At 39.3% G+C, this 22525-nt stretch overlaps 1 protein-coding gene and 1 pseudogene across 2 annotated transcripts; one reads left to right on the plus strand and one right to left on the minus strand.

Annotated features, from left to right (window-relative positions):
• Positions 1-8856: 8856 nt before the first annotated feature.
• Positions 8857-16790, plus strand: LOC137763071 (complement factor H-related protein 2-like). 2 transcript variants are annotated; one of them, XM_068541834.1, is made up of 5 exons: positions 8857-9016; positions 11461-11655; positions 12012-12188; positions 15763-15945; positions 16397-16790. In XM_068541834.1, the coding sequence occupies exons 1-5, from the start codon at positions 8932-8934 to the stop codon at positions 16591-16593; spliced, it is 837 nt and encodes a 278-aa protein (XP_068397935.1). In that variant the 5' UTR covers positions 8857-8931; the 3' UTR covers positions 16594-16790. The 2 variants fall into 2 exon arrangements, with proteins under 2 accessions (XP_068397935.1, XP_068397936.1); XM_068541835.1 differs by lacking the exon at positions 12012-12188.
• A 3761-nt stretch (positions 16791-20551) lies between these two features.
• On the minus strand, positions 20552-20829 carry LOC137761649 (HIG1 domain family member 1A, mitochondrial pseudogene; annotated as a pseudogene).
• Between the last annotated feature and the right edge of the window lie 1696 nt (positions 20830-22525).

Genomic DNA, 22525 nt, shown 5'->3' on the forward strand with positions numbered 1-22525 from the left:
CATCCCCTCACTTTCAGTCTGTATGTGTCTCTAGGTCTGAAGTGGGTCTCTTGTAGACAGCATATATATGGGTCTTGTTTTTGTATCCATTCAGCCAGTCTGTGTCTTTTGGTGGGAGCATTTAATCCATTTACATTTAAGGTAATTATCGATATGTATGTTCCTATTCCCATTTTCTTAAATGTTTTGGGTTTGTTATTGTAGGTGTTTTCCTTCTCTCGTGTTTCTTGCCTAGAGAAGTTCCTTTAGCATTTGTTGTAAAGCTGGTTTGGTGGTGCTGAACTCTCTCAGCTTTTGCTTGTCTGTAAAGGTTTTAATTTCTCCATCAAATCTGAATGAGATCCTTGCTGGGTAGATTAGTCTTGGTTGTAGGTTTTTCTCCTTCATCACTTTAAGTATATCCTGCCACTCCCTTCTGGCTTGCAGTTTCTGCTGAAAGATCAGCTGTTAACCTTATGGGGATTCCCTTATGTGTTATTTGTTGTTTTTCCCTTGCTGCTTTTAATATGTTTTCTTTATATTTAATTTTTGACAGTTTGATTAATATGTGTCTTGGCGTGTTTCTCCTTGGATTTATCCTGTATGGGACTCTCTGTGCTTCCAGGACTTGATTAACTATTTCCTTTCCCATATTAGGGAAGTTTTCAACTATAATCTCTTCAAATATTTTCTCAGTCCCTTTCTTTTTCTCTTCTTCTTCTGGGATGCCTATAATTCGAATGTTGGTGCATTTAATGTTGTCCCAGAGGTCTCTGAGACTGTCCCCAATTCTTTTCATTCTTTTTTTCTTTATTCTGCTCTGAAGTAGTTATTTCAGCTATTTTATCTTCCAGGCCACTTATCCATTCTTCTGCCTCAGTTATTCTGCTATTGATTCCTCCTAGAGAATTTTTAATTTCATTTATTTTGATGTTCATCATTTTTTGTTTGCTCTTTAGTTCTTCTAGGTCCTTCTTAAACATTTCTTGTATTTTCTCCGTTCTATTTCCAAGATTTTTGTTCATCTTTACTGTCATTATTCTGAATTCTTTTTCAGATAGACTGCCTATTTCCTCTTCATTTGTTAGGTCTGGTGGGTTTTTACCTTGCTCCTTCATCTGCTGTGTGTTTCTCTGTCTTCCCATTTTGCTTAACTTACTGTGTTTGGGGTCTCCTTTTCGCAGGCTTCAGGTTTGTAGTTCCCTTTGTTTTTGGTGTCTGTTTCCAGTGGATAAGGTTGGTTCAGTGTGTTGTGTAGGCTTCCTGGTGGAGGGGACTGGTGCCTGTGTTCTGGTGGATGAGGCTGGATCTTGTCTTTCTGGTGGGTAGGTCCACATCTCGTGGTGTTTTGGGGTGTCTGTGACCTTATTATGTTTTTAGGCAGCCTCTCTGCCAGTGGGTGGGGTTGTGTTCCTGTCTTGCTAGTTGTTTGGCATAGGGTGTCCCGCACTGTAGCTTGGTGGTCGTTGAGTGAAATTTGGTCTTGGCGTTGAGATGGAGATCTCTGGGAGATTTTCACCATTTGATATTACATGGAGCTGGGAGGTCTCTGGTGGACTAATGTCCTGAATTTGACTCTCCCACCTCAGAGGCACAGCCCTGATGCCAGCTGGAGCACCAAGACCCTGTCATCCACATGGCTCAGAACAAAAGAGAGAAGAATTGAAGGAAAGAAAGAAAAATATTAAATAAATAAAATGAAATGAAATAAAATTAAGTTATTAAAATAAAAAAATTATTAAAAAACATTTTTTAAGTAATAAAAAAAAAGGAAAGAAGAGAGCAACCAAACCAAGAAACCAATCCACCAATGATAAGAAGCACTAAAAACTATACTAAAAAAAAAAAAAAAAAAAAGGACAGGCAGAACGCTAAGACAAATGGTGAAAGCAAAGCTATACAGATGAAATCACACCCAGAAGCATACACATGCACACTCACAAAGAGAAAAAAGGGAAAAAATATATATATATATCATTGCTCCCAAAGTCCACCTCCTCAATTTGGGATGATTAGTTGTCTATTCAGGTATTCCACAGATGCAGGTACATCAAGTTGATGGTGGAGGTTTAATCCGCTGCTCCTGAGGCTGCTGGGAGAGAATTCCCTTCCTCTTCTCTTTTCGCATAGTTCCCGGGGTTCAGCTTTGGATTTGGCCCCGCCTCTGCGTATAGGTCGCCTGAGGGCGTCTGTTTCTTGCTCAGACAGGACGGGGTTAAAGGAGCAGCTGCTTTGGGGGCTCTGGCTCACTCAGGCGGGGGGGAGGGAGCGGTACGGAGGAGGCGGGGCGAGCCTGCGGCGGCAGAGGCGTCGTGACGTTGCACCAGCCTGAGGCGCGCCGTGCGTTCTCCCGGGGAAGTTGTCCCTGGATCACGGGACCCTGGCAGTGGCGGGCTGCACAGGCTCCTGGGAGGGGCGGTGTGGAGAGTGACCTGTGCTCGCACACAGGCTTCTTGGTGGCGGCAGCAGCAGCCTTAGCGTCCCATGCCCACCTCTGGGGTCCGCGCTGATCGCCATGGCTCACGCCTGTCTCTGGAGCTCATTTAGGTGTTGCTCTGAATCCCCTCTCCTCGCGCACCCCTAAACAATGGTCTCTTACCTCTTCGGCAGTTCCTGACTCTCCCGGGCTCCCTCCCGGCTAGCTGTGGCGCACTAGCCCCTTCCGGCTGTGTTCACGCCGCCAACCCCAGTCCTCTCCCTGCGATCCGACCGCAGCCCGAGCCTCAGCTCCCAGCCCCGCCCGCCCCGGCGTGGGAGCAGACAAGCCTCTCGGGCTGGTGAGTGCTGCTCGGCGCCGAGCCTCTGTGCGGGAATCTCTCCGCTTTGCCCTCTGCACCCCTGTGGCTGCGCTCTCCTCCGTGGCTCCGAAGCTTCCCCCCTCTGCCACCCACAGTCTCTGCCCGCGAAGGGGCTTCCTAGTGTGTGGACACCTTTTCTCCCTCACAGCTCCCTCCCACTGGTGCAGGTCCCATCCCTATTCTTTGTCTCTGTTTTTTCTTTTTCCTTTTGCCCTACCCAGTTATGTGGGGAGTTTCTTGCCTTTTGGGAGGTCTGAGGTCTTCTGCCAGCGTTCAGTGGGTGTTCTGTAGGAGTTGTTCCACATGAAGATGTATTTCTGTTGTATTTGTGGGGAGGAAGGTAATCTCCGCATCTTACTCTTCCGCCATCTTGAAGCTTCTGTAAAGCTTACCCTTTTTAAGCAGACAGTTCAGTGAGTTCTGACAAACGCATTCAGTTACACAAGCACCATCTACTCAAGCTATAGACGGTTCTATAACGTGAAGAGGTTCCTGTGCAGACAATCTGCTCCTTCCAACCCCAGCATCTGGGACCCTTGATTCGTCTTCTGAACCTATAGTTTTGCTTTTCTGGAATGAATAGCCACAAACTGGGAATAATCCAAGTGTCCATGAAATGGTGAGTGGATAGTCCTTTGATCATTTCTTTTATTTAAAAATTTTTTATTTATGTTTGGTTGCATTAGGTCTCTGTTGATGCACTCGGGCTTTCTCTAGTTGCGTTGAGCAGGGCTACTCTTCATTGCGGTGCACAGGCTTCTCATTGTGGTGGCTTCTCTTGTTGGGGAGCATGGGCTCCAGGCGCATGGACTTCAGTAGTTGTGGCATGCGGGCTCAGTAGTTGTGGCGTGCGGGCTCTAGAGTACAGGCTCAGTAGTTGTGGCACATGGGCTTAGTTGCTCCACGGCAGGTGGGATCTTCCTGGACCAGGGCTCGAACCTGTGTCCCCTGCATTGGCAGGCAGATTCTTAATCACTGTGCCACCAGGGAAGTCCCTGGACCTTTGTTCTTATTGGCCAGCTTCTGTTAGTCATATGTTTCACTACTGGAGATAAAACCATTGATACTTATTCTTCAGTTTCCAATATTATCATATCATCATCAATATACATTTGAGAGCTGCATTAACTACAAATCTCTTTTAACCAATTTATGACCTAAATTCAGGTAGCACTTGGCAACATAGTAAATGTATCAATACACATGAAAGAGAACTGTAGTTAGCTGTTTTTCAAAGAGCTATTGATATTGGAAAGAAGATGGAATGCATCCCCCAAAATCCCAATGTTGAAACAAAACCCCCTAATATGATAGGATTAAGAGGTACGATCTCTGGAAGGTGATTAGGATTAAATGAAGTCCTCAGGGTGGAGCACTTATAAATGGGATTGGGGCCCCCATAAGACTAACAATAGCACTTGCTTCCTTTTGCTTCTATTTGTGCTTTTTATACCATGCTCTCTCTGAGAACTGGTAGAATTTTCTTTGCTGCTCTGTAGCTTCTGGCAGTGGCCATCAGTCTGGGTGTTTCTTGGCTTGCAGCTGCATCATTCTAATCTTTGCCTCTCTGGTCACAAAATATTCTCTCTGTGTGCTTTGTCTTTACTTGGTATTTTCTTCTTCTTAAACGGACATCAGTCATATTTCACTGGAGCCCACCATAATGACCTCATCTTCACTTGATTACATCTTTTAAACACCCTAATTCCAAATAAGGTAATACTTTTAAGTCTTGGGTGTAAGGACTCTAAAAAGTCTTTTGAGGGACACTGTTCAACACATAACAATCCACATTGTGGCCTCTCAAATTTTTATCTTTCCCATATGTAAAATATATTCACCCAATCCCAACATCCCCCAAAGTTTTAACCTTTTCCAGTATCAACTCTAAGGCCCAAATTTCATCTAAATACCTTCTAAATCAGTTATGGGGAAGACTCAGTTTCTGGTCCATCCTTGGGCAAAATTCTTATTCACGTGCGACCCTGTGAGCCCAGAAAACAAGTAATATGCTTCCAAAATAACACGTTAAGACTGGTATAGGACAGATATTACCATTATAAAATGGAGAAATAGAAATTTTAAAAAGGGGGTCTCAGGTCTCAAGGAAATCCAAAACCCAGCAGGAGAAATCTCATTAGTTTCCAAGAACAGAGAACACTCCTCTGTGAAATTCATGCTCTGTCCTCGGGCCCCCTGGGGTGGCAGCCCCAACTTTTTGGACCACCAGGGAGGTGACCCCACTTTCTCAGCTGAAACAGTCCCTGTTGGCCCAGGCCTCCGTATGCATCGCCCAATCTTTGGAGACTTTCCTCCTTTATTTGTATGATCCCTGCCCCTTTCATTCCCTGCTGCAAGCATTTCTGTTAGTATAACATTCTCAAAAATCTTGTCAGTCTCTTGTGCACTAATAGGTACAAGCTCTCAGACGTGAGGGTACATTCCAGATCTTCCCTGGATAATAGTGTTTCTTCTGACTTAGGCTGAGACAATTGCTTGGATCTCAAGTCACATGCCTAACCTTTTAAGCAAAGGATTATCCAGCCTCACTCTGGCCTTGATTGGTGAATACGCTATGTGGATAGGCTGAGAATTTTCAAATCATCTCATGCTGGTTCCTTTTTGCTTGACAGTTCATCCTTCAATTTACATCTTATCTCACATATTTTACTACAAGCAGCAAGAAGAAATCAGGTGGATCTTCCATAGTCGGTTAGGAATCTTCTGAACTAAATATGCAAGGTCATCACTGTGCTGGTTAATTTTGTGTCAACTTGGCTAGACTACACTACTCAGGTGCCTGGTCAAACTATCAGTCTAGATGTTTCTGTGAAGGCATTTTAAAGCCGTGATTAGCATCTATTCACAGACTTTGAACAAAGCAAAGCACCTTCCGTAATGTGGGTGTACTTCATCCAATCTGCTGAAGCCTTTAAGAGAAAACATTGAGCTCCGTCCAGAAAGGAGGAACTCTGCCTCTAGACGGCCTTCAAACTCAAAACTGCAACACATGCCCTTCCTGGGTTTCCAGGCTGCTCCCTGCCCTGCAGGTTCCAGACTTGCCAGCCTGCCCAATCACATGAGCCAATTCCTTATCACAAACCTCAACATCCGTGTTTGTCTCTCTGTCACTCCCCGTGTGTGTGTGTTTTACTGATATAGGATATTGTTTCTGTTCCTCTAAAGAGAACTTTGACTACTACAGATTTTGGTAATGAGAGATCCTAAAGAAAGAACATCTTCAGGATAAATTTTCTAACCTGTTTCTGGGATTTCTGGAATTTATTCTCAAATCTGATATATTTAACATCACTGGCACCGATAGTCCGTGGCATGATGTGACAAGAGAGATACACAAAATATCAACACTGGGTACTTCCAATCATATTTATGGGTGGCAAGTATTTGATATCGTAGAGCATTTTTGTCAAACTAATGAGAAGAATTGGATTGACTGGTTGATCTTCATTGCACGAGACGAAGTGGGGAAAGAAAAGGTTGAGCTCAGGAATTCAAATCCACAGTTCAGATGCTGCGCAAATGCCCTTAAAGTTTCTCTGTTGACCCTGAAAGAAACCCTTATCTCCTGTATCCCCAGAGCTGAGATCTCTGAAAAGTAAACCCAGAGTCTGATCCTACGAGTAGGTGGATTACAGTGCAAATTAAATTTCCAACTACACGGGATGTCTGCTGTTCAAGTAGGAAGGAATGGGGTCCTGAACTTTGGTAGGAAAATTGGTCACAAGGAGATGAAAAGAGGTATGTGGATAGATCTCTCTGATGAGCAAAAAAGGTGAGGCTATTTATATCCTATGTGATGCTCAGCAAAGGCTGATCTCAGCAGATGCAGATTTATGGATCCAGTGGATAGGGCGACCTCTGTGATGGATTCCAGTCAAACTCTGTCCCCAGCCACTGCTGTCATTTCCTGGTGGGGTCATGTACAATGGCCATGGTAATAGGAATGGAGGTTATCTGTGGGATCAGAAACATGGACTTCCTATCCCCAAAGCCTATGTGATTAGCCACTGCTGAGGGCCCCGTCTCCTAGCAGCAGAAACCAGATGAGTTTTTGGTGAGGCACAATCCCTGGGGTGATCAGCCAGCCACCTGATGGCAGGTTGATTACTTTGGACACTTCCATCATGGAAGGGGTTGTGTTTTGTTCTTCCTGAAATAGATACTCAGCCTGGGAATGGATTTGCCTTCCCTACCCACAAGCTTCTGCCACATCAACCCTCCGTGCACTTATCCACATAGCGGTAATCCACACATCATTGCTTCTGATCAAGGAGCTCACATGACAGCAAATGAAATGCAGCAATAGCCTACATTTTTGGAATTCACAAAAATTAAAAGAATTTTTCTTGGGTCATGTTCAAAACATAAACTAATTGGGAAAAATTGACATCTTTATGATGTTAAATGTTCCAATCCAAGTTCGTCATCTTCTCCTTACTTGATTTGTCTTTTAATATTTTTCTCAGCAATGTTTTGCAGTTTTCAGTGTAGCTCTCTTTAAATATTTTGTCAAACGTATTTCTTAATACAGTTTTTATTTATAAAAGATGGTGCCCTTTATAATAATTTTTCAATTTTGGTTTCTATATAAAGTTTTGTATATATTATTTCTAATAGCCTTTTTTGTAGAATCCTTAATTTTTAAACATTACATAATTATGCTTTACTCTGTCCTTACATGCCTCTTTTTCTTTTGCCTTGGTGAATTCAACATTATCTGAATTATTTATTATTATAAAATACTCTTCATTATTCTCTGATAATCCTCTTTTGAATTTTATTTTATTTGATATTGGAACTTCAGCCCGTAAATACTCATGTGGATTTAGTAGATAATTTAAGGAGTAATGTGAAGATTATCGCAAATTTCCCTGGTGGGGCTTCATGGATTTCTCCTCTCACACGGCAGATGTCCTGCCTGCCCCACATACAGGTCTCTAAATTGTCACAAAAAACAAACTCTTGCTTCCTCCTGGAGCTCAACCACTCATCACCATGTGTATGTGAGTGTGTTCTAAGTTCAGAAAATGGGTAAATACGGATCTCACAGTTTGGTTCCATTCTTTCAAAGGTTGGACACTTTCTATTTTCTGCTAGCTTTTACTCTCTCAAGCAGTCATTGTTATAATTTGTGTTAGCAAATAATTTTTATTCATAGAAAGTTTAGCTTGATATAAGCTATTTTGCTATTCTGGAAGCCTTAATTACATATATTAATAAATTATTTTATATTTTGAAACTATTGTAGCTATATTAAGAAAATAAATAAATAATTTCAATGCATCAACTCTCTGACATCTCTGACTGGTTTTTCTTTTCCTTTATAGTAATACTATATTTTCCATATTAATTATCTGTTTGAAAGCAATTCTCTTATATTAAAGAATTGTATTTTACATTACATTGAATAGAATTGACTATATAAATATTCATATATAAATAAAATAGAGAATAAGTGTAATTAAGTTAGTGAAAGACCAGGTGAGGATTTTTGAGTTATAGTCCTACAACAAAAGGGATATCATTGTGTGCATCTGAATATTTAAAAAAAAAAAAAAAAAAAAAAGAAGGTCCCTCAAGCACAGTAAAGAATATTTAATGCCAAGAATATGCTGAAACTCTTGTACTCACTAGTGTGATCCCACATAAGTTAAAAAAAAAGAATCAGTGCTTCCCTAAGCACAAGAGAATACAGATGATAGAATAAGATCCAAATACATGTTGGTTTTCCTAGACCCCTAAGCAAAGAAGCTGGGTGAAGGTAAATAAAAGACATGAGAAAGTGATGGTGACATGGCCTCAGAGTTATTCACATATGACTCACCTGGTTGAGAAAGAACTCCACCTATTTTAAAGAAGTGTTTACTTTAACAATTAGTGTTTTATATCACTTCTGGAGCCCGCCGCCTATTACTGTCCCGCAAAAAGGTTGTGCAAGCACTTATCAGGGAATGAACTTAAGAAATTGTTGTGAAACCACTAACCGTAATTCAGGGATTTTGCAAAGCTGTTTGAACTTTGATATTTACTAAGTGACCTCAGTTAACTAGAGCCATAGTAATGTCCTTAAGTTCAGAGTCACACTTGATACATCAACTGCTAAACAACCAAGCAACACAACTGGAATATTTGTATGAACGTGCCTTTGGGAATATCTAACATGCTGTTACTACTCAATGTCATCCTCACCCTGTGGGTTTCCTGTGCTCATGCACAAGGTAAGTGGAAACACCCCTGAACACTCAGCTTCCCTCTTGAATGTAACTCCACGTTTTATCTACTTTCACCTGTCTTTATATTTTAAAGATAGACTAATAGGAATTGTCTGTATTGTGTCATCATGATAGAGTGTAACCTTACAGGAAAATTATCTCATATTCTCTTAAGGGAAAACGAAAAAAAATGATGTTTTTTCTGTTTTTTGAGTTCCACAGCGAAAGGACTCTCAACGCTGATTATAAAGATAAGTGAATATGCTCACACAACATTAGGAAAGAAGCCACAGGCTAGCTTCTGACTTCAAAATGGATGGAGGTTGCTTAGTTTTAATGCAAGGAAGTATTTGGGAGTGATGGATATCTTTATAATCTTGCATATGGTGATAGTTTTATGGATTCATATGTCAAAACTCATTCAATCAGGCATTTCAAATATATTTAGTTTACTGTGTTTTACTTATAACTTCATACAGCTGTTAAAAGTCATTGACATCATGATCAAGTTAATATTTCAATAAAATAAACAGCAGGTTAAAAGAAATATCCATTTCAACAAAAAGTATAGTAAATTCTTAATTCCAGTGGAATGACAATTAATTTTACTTTACATTTCTGAGGTCAGAAGTAATTGTTGGGCAAATAAATTAATAAATAATTTTTAGAGCGTTAACCCTAGCACATTGTTCACTGATGTGTTTTCACATTTATAGTGAAATTTTCTATATTAATTTACCTGAATGCAATTGTTCTATATCAAAAATTATCTCTTATAACATAACAAATATTGTGGATCCTTTCACTTATCTTTAAATTAAGGAGCACTTTATTTTTGTATATTAATTCTAATTTTACATGTACACATCAAGATTTTATTGACACAGTTTTGTTTATTTCATTCTTTTACAACTCTATGGATCCTTCATCATGATATCTTTTTAAAGTGTCTTATTTCTTTTAAAATCAAAATCTCCTTTCCAAGTTATTGTAAACAAAACCTCTAATATGCTTTAGGATTTCTCATTGCACCATTTATGATTAGAATATGAAACACTATTTGTTATTTTTAATTTACAAGAAGGGTGAATCTAAATAATTTTTTGCGTGGTTGGTTTTGTATGCTATTTAAGTCTATATTTGGGCAATTTCTTTCATCAGCAACAGCAGTAACAATACAACAACGATTCCTGTCCAATGTAAACTATTCTCATTCAGTGAACTCTTTCTAAAAGTAACCTTTGAGCTGAAAGCCCCGTAAGCTTGAGTTGCACCAAGGTTTTTCAACAGAGAATGGGAGCCATTTTGTGGAAGCACACCTGTGTGTAAACAGAAACATCTTTGTGTATTTAGTGGACGGACACAGGTTGAATTCTGTCCTCCAAAATTCATATGTTGAAGTTCTAACTCCCAGGAGCTCAGAATGTGTCTGTACATGAAGGTACGGTCTTTAAAGAGGTAATCAAGTTAAAATGAGGTCATTATGATGGGCTCTGATTCAATAAATCGGGTGTCAGCATCAGAGGAGGAAATTAGGACACAGACACATAAAGGGAAAACCTCGTGAAGACACAGGGAGAAGACGGTCATCTACAAGCCAAGGAGAGAGGCCACAGAAGAAACCAGCCCTTCTGATACCTTGATCTTGGACCTCTCACCTCTAGAATTGTGAGAAAATAAATTTCTTTGTTTTAAGCTTCCCCATCTATAGTACTTTGCATGGCAGCCCTAGCAAATAAATACAATCATACTTACACATTTTGAGTGTACAGTAATAATCAAAAATTCTTTTTCTATTTTCCACTCAAGTATATTTAAATTCTTGCATACATATTTTTAGAGGACATTCATCACAAGTTAGTAATTATATCTTAGCGGTTTTTTGTTGTTAGTATTTTTCCTTTATGAATATTCTATATTCAAATTGTCTTCACTGGAAAGGTTAGACATAGTCATATATACATGTATGACTATATGTATATGAATATATATATTCATATGCGAATGTATATTTGTTCGTACATGTCTCCTGTGCAACATGTGATGTGGACTGGGAGAGGAGGCATGGAAAGGGCTGAGACGCTGGGGAATCTCTGTGGAAGACACAGGAAGAAGAGGCACAAGAAATGAAGGGAGAACTACAGACAGTCCTCCCATCCCTCCAGAAGCAAACGTCTTAGATCTGGGAGGTTCACTACATAGAGCCACTTTTGTTCTCTTCCTCAGCGTTTACATTTTTCTGTGTGATTTTAATCTTGAAAATGCTTCCAAAGAACTTAAACATACTGAGCTCCTCAAGTACCTATGTACTCTTAGTTATACATTGTCCCAGATCTCGGTCACTAATGCAAGTGGAAGAATTAAGCTAAATAGAGTAATAAATTCAACAATGGGATTATTAACATAAGTAGAGCTATTCATTAATGTAGGATACTCTTTCTTTTCTTAAGGAAGAACGTGTGATTTTCCAGAGATAAAACATGGAACCATATATGATGAAAACAGTTATAAACAAATCTTCCCAGTTGACATAGGGAAATATTTCTACTACACCTGTGATCACAGCTTTGTGTCCCCTTCACAATTACTCTGGAATCGAATAATCTGTACACAGGAAGGATGGTCACCAAGACCAAAGTGTCTCAGTGAGTAAACACCCTCCTCATTGTCCGGATGAATTACCCAGTGTGTTCAGTGAGTGGAGAGGCTCGGCCTGAAGGTGTCACAGAGCCTGGACAGTCATAGCAGCGGGAACCGGAGGGGCCAGCAAAGATGACTTATATTATTGCTCGTTGTGAGAAGCTGTTTATAGAAAGTAGCTTGACAAATGTAAATGTTTTCTATCTTCAAGTCTTAATTACTGGCATGGCATTTTAATTTTTTACATGCATGGCTTAATTTTTAAGAAACAAAATTTTTGCACTTGATTTCTCTTCTGAAGTTTGCAAAATGTTATGCTCTTTCATTGCAAGATTTGTATCTGTCATCTTTTGGCTTTTAGGACAGTGTTTTTTCCCTTGGGTGGAAAATGGTCATTCTGCATCTTCAGGACAAACACGCCAGGAAGGTGAAACTGTACAAATTGTGTGTGACACTGGCTATAGCCTCCCAAATAATTGCAGCAGCGTTACATGTGCAGAAGATGGCTGGTCCTCCCCTCCTAAATGCAGTCGTGGCTGTAAGGAAAACACTGTCCTCTGGGATCTTGTATTCGTTTATATTTTCTAGAGAGATACCAGTAGTTAGTATATGCAGTATTGCTGTTTCTACTATTGTCACCTTTTCAGCTTCAGGGTTCCAACTGTGTCTAAGTAGACATGCAAATATCTGCATCATCTCTAGAAAATCATCTTGTCTACTTACATACATTAAATATAGGTGCTAATAGAAAACACTAGCCAAGCGCACAGTGAAAAACTATGATTCTCACATTATATAGTTTCTTCAGTGTATTTTTTTCATCAGAATCAACAAACTTGATAATACGTATTGTGCTGCTTCTCAAATATGCAGAATTTTTAATATAATTCCTAATAATTTCACATAATATAACAATGCATCAAAAGAAGCAAGTCAAAATACGGTTCTCTCATGATGCTTTAAAAGGTAGCACAGTTTAATTCTGACAAGGTCATTTGGCAAGTTAGTGAATGATTCAAAGGAAGGAGACAAAGGGAGAGAAGAAAACTAGCCTTTATTAAGTGTGCAAAACCAAATTTATAAAATTCAAAATTTCAGTTACCACATATGGCTTTTACTTTACTTCAACTTAGGATAAGTCTATTGATAATTCTGCTGAAAGCTGACTGCTCTCCCACCCCGCCCCCTTCAGAATTCAATCACAAGTCCAGCTTGTCATCTGTGCTTCTGTTTACTGGCTATACATTAGAGGTTCCTGGGACTTCCTCTTCAGGTTCAATTAATTTGCTAGAGTGGCTCATAGAACTCAAAGAAATATTTGATTTACCAGATTCCCAGTTTAAGGAATATAACTCAGCAACAGGCAGATGGAAGCGATGCACAGGGCTAGGTACATGGAAAGGCACAGAGTTTCCATGCCCTCCTAGTGGCCACTCTCCCAGCACGTCCACATGTTCACCTGCTAGGAATCTCTCAAAATCCCATCCTTTTGCTTTTTTTATGGCGGCTTTATCACAGGGGCAAATTGACTAACCCATTGGCCATCGGCAGTTGATGCAATCTGCAGTCCCTCTTCCCTCCCTGGAGGTCAGGGGTGTGGGACTGAATCTTCTAACCTTCTCATCACAAGGTGGCTCCCTTGGCAACCAGCTTAGGTGCTTTCCATCGCATGTATACAATGGAATACTACTCAGCCGTAAAAAAGAATGAAATAGTGCCATTTGCGGCAACATGCATGGACTTAGAGAATGTTATCCTTAGTGAAATACGTCAGACAGAAAAAGACAAATTCTGTATGATATCATTTATATGTGGAATCTAAAAAATAATACAACTGAATGCATATGCAAAGTAGAAACATACTCACAGATATAGAAAACAAACTAGTGGTTACCAAAGGGGAGAAGGAAGTCAGGAGGGACAAGTTAGGGGTGTCGGATTCAGGGATACAAACTACTATGTACAAAACAGATACGCGACAACGATATACTGTATAGCACGGGGAATTATAGTCATTGTCTTAACCTATAAGGGAGTATAATCTGCAAAATTATTGAATCATCATGCTGTACGCCTGAAACTAACACTATATTGGAAACCAACTATACCTCAATTTAAAACAACAAAAATACTGATCATCCTGCTTGTTAGTGAGGATGAGAATCAACTGGAACTCTTACACATTGCTAATGGGAATGTAAGATGGCACAATCACCCTGAAAACCAGTATGGTAGTTTCTTGTAGATTCAGTCAAGCACATATCAGATAGCCCAGCAATTTTACTTTTAGGTATTTATCAGGAACTAGTAAATATATGTTCATTCAAAGACTTGGGTTCAAGTGTTCATAAATAGCTCAATCATAACTGCCACGACCTGGAAACACTCCAAAAGTCATTCAACAGAGGATAAAATGGATAAACATATTTTATATCCATAGAAAGCTACCCTGCTCCACAATGGAAAGGAGTGACCTAGTGATGCAAGACACCACATAGAAGAATGGGTTTGACTTTGGATGAAATAAAGCAGCCAGATGTAAGACAATGCATGCGGTGTGAATCCATCATACAAAGTTGTAGGAAGGCAAAATTATAGAGACAGAAAGAACATGGGCTTCCTAGAGGAAGAGAGCTGGGGGAGGTGGAGTAGAAAGGAAACCACAGACTTTTAAAGGAAGACGAAAACTGTCTCTAGTTTGGTTGGGTGGTTACACAGGTGTACACATTGTCACATCATTGGCCCACATGCTAATGTGTGTGGATCTTATTGTATGTAATTCATATCTGAATAAAGGTGATTTTAAAAATGAGCACTTGGAAACCAAAGATATAGTCGTCCAAAATATTGTAATGTGATTGAGTCACTAGAAGAAAAGAAGCCATAGAAATCTGCCTAAATAGGAAATTAAAAGTGAGAACGTATATAAAATTATTAGAAACCAGAAGCTCCAGACAGAAAGAAAAGAAAAAAATTATAAAATATAAACAAAGATAGCACAAAGGAGAGAGCGACGTCAGCAAGATACAGGGTAAGACACTCCTCCTGGTATCCCACCTTCAACAATAATAATTTAGCATCTATCCGCAAAAGCCCCTTTATGGGAGATGCGGGACCCAGGTTCCAGGAGATTGTGAAACCCCAGGGGTGCAGTCCAAGCACAAGCACAGGTATCTTGTTCCCTCCCAGTGTGGGTGAAAGTCTAGACTGAACACTTGACCCCTGTTGATCAAGGTGGGGAGAGGGTTGGTCTCAGGTTTCCTCAATGGTGTTTTTCTAGAGTGAGTCCTGTACTGTGAAAAAATGTTTCTCTCTTGCTAGGCTGATCCTTTCCTGGGCCTTTGGCTGAAGGAAGCAGAGTCTCCCTGGGACTCTTTTTTTGTTTGTTAATTTTGCCTGAACGTGAGATCATTTCTGGGTCGTGGTCTCAGTGCCCAGTCCAGGATACATACAAGGCAAAGTGAAAACTCAGACAACCCACTGCAGTGTAACTCCTTGAAGCCCAAGGTCACTAAAAGATCTACTTCTTTTCTACACCCTTCACAACCTCTTATGTTGGTCTTTATAATACGTTCAGGATTTTTAGTTAACAGAGGGAATATTTAGCAGAAGAAATAAATAAGCAGAAATGTTCCCATCTCATTTTGTCCAGAACAGGAAGCCAGAAATTCCCTTTCACATTATACACATTTGTAATTCTTTGAATTTTGTTTAAAAAGCTGATGTTTCTCTTGTAATAAAAATGAAAATCAATAAAAAAAAATTACCAGAGATTCAATAGCCACTGCAGTATGCTTAATATATAAGACCAAGAAACTTTCTTTGTTTATCTTAGCTATCCATCTCTCTAGCATATATTCATTAAGGAAAACATCTTTAAATACCAGAATACTGCAAAGCAGACATATTTGTTAATGTCTTATGTGTGCTTTCATGTGGGGTGAAAGGAAGGGCTTAAAATGTGACTCTCAGTTTAAGTGATGAAACTTTTCTCAGTGAATCATTTCTGTCATAAGAAATCACAAGTCTATTACATATTGTTCTATACTTTTATTTACTTTCTTTAACCTGTGTTTGTCTTTGGTCTCTCAATGAATCAAATTATTTTTCAGACTCTCAAGGAAAATGTGGGCCTCCCCCACCAATAGACAACGGAGACACTACCTCATTCCCGGCACCAGTATATCCTCCAGGATCGACAGTTGAGTACCAATGCCAGTCCTACTATGAACTTCAGGGAAACAGATACGTAGTATGTCAGAATGGAGAGTGGTCAGAACCACCAAAATGCTTAGGTAAATATTTTAATCTTCTCGTGGATCCTGAGAAAATCAGTGTAATTGGTATAATATTTTGCTGTTTATAATAGAATTTGTATGGATTAACAATTCTACTGAATGCTTGGCTAACAAATATTAATATGTGAGAAAATAAAGTTTGAAAAATTCTTGTTCAAGCAACTATAGCAATGAAAGGTTATTTAATAAAAGCTCTTAATGTGATAGTGACATTATGAATCTTTTATTATAACAGTTAGTTATTAAATTAAACATAGTACCTCATTTTTATATCATTAATTGTTTAAAACGATGGAATCTACATAATGGATTTTCAATGAGTTGGTTTAGAAAATATTTTGAGAATGAAATCCTGGACCAGTGTAAAAGATTCTACTTGAAAGTCTGAAATTCTATGGAAAATATTTGTATGCTACTTAATGTTTTTTGTTTATTTTTTAAAATTCAGATGCATGTGTAATTTCAGAAGAAATTATGAAAAAACATAACATCCAGTTAAAATGGAGACGTGATAAAAAACTTTATTCTAAAACAGATGACACTGTTGAATTTACGTGTAAACGTGGATATTATCGAAGGACACCAAATCATACATTTCGAACATCCTGTCAGGAAGGAAAACTGGCATATCCTATTTGTGGGTGAAACAGTGGTTAAAATGCAGTTGTAAAATTGAAATATGTACATGTATTCAGAATTTTTCATTATTAATCCAATTCTCAGTTGCTTTTATCAAGTAAATCAGAATTTGTGTTAAGTATTATGTGGATGATGTAATTATAATCTGGGAGACCAATGAATCCCTTCTTAAAAGTACTTCATTAAAACCTGGCAAACCAAAATGCTATGTGTCCTGTTCACAAAACATCTGTGGCAAGAAATTAGATGCAATCACTTCAGTGCCTCCTTCCATCCATCATTCTCCTAACTTTCTCGAAGCTTTCTCTGTAACTTCTGAGGCTTTCTGAGACTGTTTCAGAAGAAATGGAAAAAAATGCTTGTCTCCATCTTCAAAATAATATCACTTCACAAACACGTAAAAAGCAATCTGTGTCATACCTATGTTAGTAATTAGATCTAGTTATTACTTACCTTTGCTTATCGATCAATAGATAAATATACCAAAAAATGATGAAATCCGTGTTCTTCTACAAGGTGTCTATCTAGCACATGTAATAAACGAGTCATAAGGAGCAGTTAGAATCTAATTGCGTATATATCTATCATGTTGACATAAAAAGTGGTTTAAAAAATCCAATATGAAGTATAAACACACACACACACACACACACACACACACACACACACACACAACACTATGCTCTGATACTGAATAAAGGTTTATAGAACAAAGATTGGTAGGAAGTGCAATAAAATATTTTTAAAAACTATAGTTGAATTTAGAAATAATAGGGGTAAGAGGTGATGTTTAACTCCTTTATACTTATGTGGATTCTAAATTTGTTAACCTTTAAAGTATATATATCACCTTTGAATATTTTATTTTAAATAAGGATATATATAAAGCAAGACAATACATACTGAGAATTGTAAAGACCTCTTTGGTACTGACCTTCAGATCTAATAACATTTTCATGAGTTTGCTGGTATAGAGAGTTTCGGAAACATTCAGTCACAAGAGTCTGAAATGTGGTCTTTATGTTTTTAATTTCAAACAGCATAGCTAAAAATCAGTTGACTAGAAACATTTTAAATAGCTACAAAAAATGAACACTTGAAGATGAAAATAAATATATAAATAACTAAAAATATTTTAGGTAATACCTTGTTACTGTTGTGTGTAAATATCCATCACTATACACTGTCACCAAAGATTTTTCTTGTGATAAGAACTTTTAAGATCTACTATCTAAGCAACTTTCAGATATACGATACAGTATTATTAACTATAGTTACCTGCTGTGTGTTACATTTCAATGACTTATTTTTTTTACAGCTGAAAGTTTGTACTTTTTCTTTACCCATTTTGCCCAATCCCCCATTCCACTTCCAGACTCTGGCAACCACTAATCAAGTCTCAGTATCCATGAGCTCAGTTTTGAGTTGGTTTAATTGTTTTTTTGGTTTTGTTTTTAGATTCCACATGTAAGTAAGATCATATGTTGTCTTTCTCTGACTTATTTCACTGAGCATAATGCCCTCAAGGTCCATCCGTGTTTTCACAAATGGCAAAATTTCATTCTTTTTAAGGCTGGATAATATTCCATTGAATATATACACCACATTCTCTTTATCCATTCCACCATCCGTGAATACTTACATTGCTTCCATATCTTTACTATTGTAAATTATGTTGCAGTGAACATTACATGTATCTTTTTTCTTTTTTAAAAAAATTTATTTAGTTAGTTTTGGCTGCATTGGGTCTTTGTTGTGGTGTGCGGGCTTCTCATTGCGGTGGTTTCTGTTGTTGCAGAGCATGGGCTCTAGGCACGTGGGCTTCAGTAGTGTGGCATGCGGGCTCAGTAGCTGTGGCTCGTGGGCTGTAGAGCACAGGCTCAGTAGTCCTGGCGCATGGGCTTAGTTGCTCCGCGGCATGTGGGATTTTCCTGGACCAGGGCTCGAACCCGTGTCCCCTGCATTGGCAGGCAGATTCTTAACCACTGTGCCACCAGAGAAGCCCCCATGTATCTTTTCGACATCTATTGCAATGATCATATGATTTTTATTAGTATTTTCGTTTTCTTCGGATAAATACTCAGAAGTAGAATTGCTGGATCATATGGTAGTTCTATTTTTAGTTTTTTGAGAAACCTCCATACTGTTTACCCTAGTGGCTGAACCAACTTGCATTCCACCAACAGTGCATGAAGGTTCCCTTTTCTCCATATCCTTGATAGCACTTGTTAACTTTGTCTTTTTAATGATAGCCATTCTGGCAGGTGTTAAGGTGACATCTCACTGTGGTTTTTTCATCTGGCTCTTGATTTGTAGCCCTTAACGTCCTTTGGAATAAGCTGATAATCCAGTGAGTAAATGGGTTTTTCTGAGTCTCATAAGCCATTTGAGTAATTAATCAAACCCAAGAAGGGGAAGATGGGAACTTCAGATTTATAGCCAGTCGGTCAGAAGTACATGTAACAACCTGGACTTTGATTGGCATGCTGAGTTGGGGGGGGGTTGTTGGAACCTCCAGTCTGTAGCTGGTTGGTGAGAAGCACGGGTACAACCTGGCCCTATAACTGGTGTATGAAGTAGAGGGTGATCTTGTGGGACTGAGCCCTTTACCTGTGGAATCTGATTTTATCTCTGGGTAGTGTCAGAATTAAATTGATTTCTTGGGCACCTTGCTGATGTCTGGGAATTGCTTGCTGGTGTTGGAAAGCCTTCACACAGGCACACAACCACATTGGAACTGGGTCCAGGAACGCTTTTAGTGGACATCCTTGTCCCTCCTGATGATAGAGGAAAAACTTTCAGCTTTTCATTGTTAAATATTATATTAGCCGTGTACTTGTCATATATAGCCGTTATTATGCTGAGGTATGTTCCGTCTATACCCAATTCATTGACAGCATTAACATAAATGGAGGTTGAATTTTGTTAAATGCTTTCCCTGCATCTATTGCAATGCTCATATGATTTTTATCCTTCGTTTTGTTTTGTTTTTGTGTGTGTGTCTGTGTGTGTTCACTTACTTTAATAACACTACATGTACCATGTTATCACCATGGAATGTAAATTCGGGTTAGACAAGAGAATTTCACAAGTACAACAAAGCATTCTGTAGTATACCGAAGTTTGTATAACGTCTGACCAAACCAGTTTGCTCATAAATCACTTCCATTATAGGCAATTTATTTAGTTTAACATTTATGATTCTTTCAGAGAAAATAAACAGACTGCACACATTTAAAAAGTATTCTTCATTTACCTTTGCATTGGCACTTAAAATACACACTTCTATTTCAAAATGCCATTTAAAAATTATTCTAATATAACAGCAGCAAACTATAATTCTGCAATTACAAAAGAGCTAAATGGGGATCTACAGTTAAGTTATTCTCATGTTTACAGCTATGATTCTGAAACAGATACTACTTCAAAGCAGCTGTTACCAGCTCTTTAGGTTTGGTTTAAAAACACACACATAGTTGCCGGGAGGTTTATAACGTTGTATTCCATGCACTGTTCTGAAAGGGTTCTTCAAGAGCCAACCAGACCTTAAAAACAGTACTCAGTCCACAAAGCAGTCAGAAAGAGTTAAATTAACTGGGGTAAAGAGGATTCCTACATTACATCAAAAGCATATGATATTCTGCAGCAACTGGGAGCATTTTCAGGTTTGGCATGTTGTCCTCTTTACAACTAGTTTTATCAGAAGAGTTTAAGGAGGTGGACATTGTACGACTATCAAGTGCATTTAAAAGTGACATGTTTTTGTGCTAATCTGACTCCCCTGAATGACCTAGCTAGTGAACTAGTCACTAGGCAAATCAAGCCTGCAAGAAAGGAAGCCAATATTCAAATTACCATGTTATTCTTCGACCCACAGAATTTATTTTCAACATAAACATATAACCTCAATATGAGATGTCTAACTAAAGCAAGCACCACCAAGATCAAGACAGCATCTCCTCTTCTAAGGTTTAGGTTTTGCCCAGAATTCTTGATACGTGGAATAGCCCATACCAAGAGCCATTGCTCCCACAACAAAGCCTTGGGCTGCCACGTGCATGTGGATCAGGTGAACATTTTAGTATTGCCCCAGCTCTTCCATTTATATAATCCACATGCAACGATTGCTGCAAAACCTGCCGTTCCAACGGGGACAAATGGTGCCTCTCTAGCTTTTCGGATAAGTTTAGATCCCTGATCTTCATCATATGATGAAAGAGAAACATCTGTGTCCCTTGACATAGTGATGGAAGAATCTTCCTTCCTAGGGCCGAAGAGGGTCGCCAAAGGTGGAAGGGAATAGCGACCCGGGGAGAAGATGAAGCCGATGGCAGGAAGGTCGTTTGGTTTTATGCCCTCCTCTCAACCCTTCAACTTTCCCCCCCCCGCCCCTCTTCTTGTGACCTTGTCAGGACCCCATGGCCGGAGCGCCCGCCCTCTCAATCCCGCCTCACCCACCCCGCTCTACGAGCTCCCCGAAGTCGGCCCCAGCCCCGTCCCTCCGCAGCTCCAGCCGCGACGCTTCGCTCCTCAAGCCTTTGCCGCAACCCCTCGTAGGCTCCGTGCGCCCTCACCAGGCTCCCCTGCCCCGCGAGGCGGGGCCTGAGCCCCGCCAACCAGACTCCGCCCCCTTCAGCCCAGGCATCGCCCCCACTCCCAGCCCTGCCACCCCCAACCCTCCCAAGGTGCTCTCAGCCCGGCCCAGCGCGGCCCCTTCATTTTGTTAATGTGGTGTATCACAATGATCTTGTGAATGTTGAAACATTTCTGCATCCCTGGAATAAATCCTACTTGATCATGGTGTATGATCCTTGTAATGTATTATTGAATTCAGTTTGCTAATATTTTATTGAAAAATGTTGCATCTATATTCATCAGCAATATTGGTCTGCAATTTTCTTTTCTTGTGGTGTCATTATCTGAACTTAGTATCAGATTAGCGTTGGCCTCATAAAATGAGATGGGAAGAATTTCCTCCTGTGAAATGGTGATTTATAAAAATGCATATGTATTTGGACATTAAGATGACCGAAATATATTTCTCATACATATTTAGTCTTCCTCCAAGTTTCCTGGTTCACAGTTCCAAAAACCCTGGGAATTTACTAAGTGCTGAGAGTGATAAACGTGTATATTGTTATGTTAATGGGGTGACTTTGGGAAAGCACCTAAAGATGGGGCTGGTTGCCAGTGGAGCCCACCATGTGATTAGAGCTTCAGAACACTCAGTCTCACCTTCTAGCCTCCAGGTAAGATGGCATTTGGCTAAGGTTATTAAGAAGTAGAAGTTATGGAATCTAACTTATTTTACATATATCGAGTTTGCAGGAGTGGAAGGGGAAAAAAGCAACATTGTTTTATAATTGCCCTAATATTTCAGAACTCCAGGTACAAATAAAATTCATTAAGAATTTCTCTAGTCTGTAAGCAACCATTTATGCTTTAAAAATCCCAACAAAGTGGTTATAGAGAGAACATTCATCGACATAATAAGGGCAAACATTTCTTGAATGAAGAGCATGCACACTTCTCATTGTTTTTTCGTCTCGTTGCTTGGTATTCCCGCTTTGTAATTACAAAATTTTTATTCCTTGCAACAATCGGACTTTTCTTATCCCTGTGGACAAAACTGTATTACAACTGATGAGTGCGGCTGCCAAAAAATGAGCACAGCGGCGGGCATTTGGCTGCTCCGTGTTGTGTAGGAAGTGTTCTGGTTACGGGATTTATGATGTACACTAAAGCTGAAATGCCTTTGAACTTAGTTTTCAGTCTCCAATCCTAAGTTTTCTTTTTAATCATTAGAACACTTTTGAAAACAATTACAAAGAAAAATCTAAAATATCAAGATTTATTATTTTGTCAACTGTGTGTAAAGTATCTTGTGAGTTTTATAGATATTTTGACTGTCTCGTGTGTCCTGAGTACCAATGTCTTT

Source organism: Eschrichtius robustus, chromosome 3 (genome assembly GCF_028021215.1).
Source record: "Eschrichtius robustus isolate mEscRob2 chromosome 3, mEscRob2.pri, whole genome shotgun sequence".
NCBI classification, from domain to species: Eukaryota; Metazoa; Chordata; class Mammalia; order Artiodactyla; family Eschrichtiidae; genus Eschrichtius; species Eschrichtius robustus.

What these genes read in the sequence shown, in the direction of transcription:
- LOC137763071 (XM_068541834.1), top strand. Translation starts at nt 8,932, where the DNA reads ATGAACGTGCCTTTGGGAATATCTAACATGCTGTTACTACTCAATGTC. An exon ending in ACCAAGACCAAAGTGTCTCA is followed by an intron (nt 11,656 to 12,011) that starts GTGAGTAAACAC and finishes TTTGGCTTTTAG; the next exon opens with GACAGTGTTTTTTCCCTTGG. An exon ending in AGAACCACCAAAATGCTTAG is followed by an intron (nt 15,946 to 16,396) that starts GTAAATATTTTA and finishes TTTAAAATTCAG; the next exon opens with ATGCATGTGTAATTTCAGAA.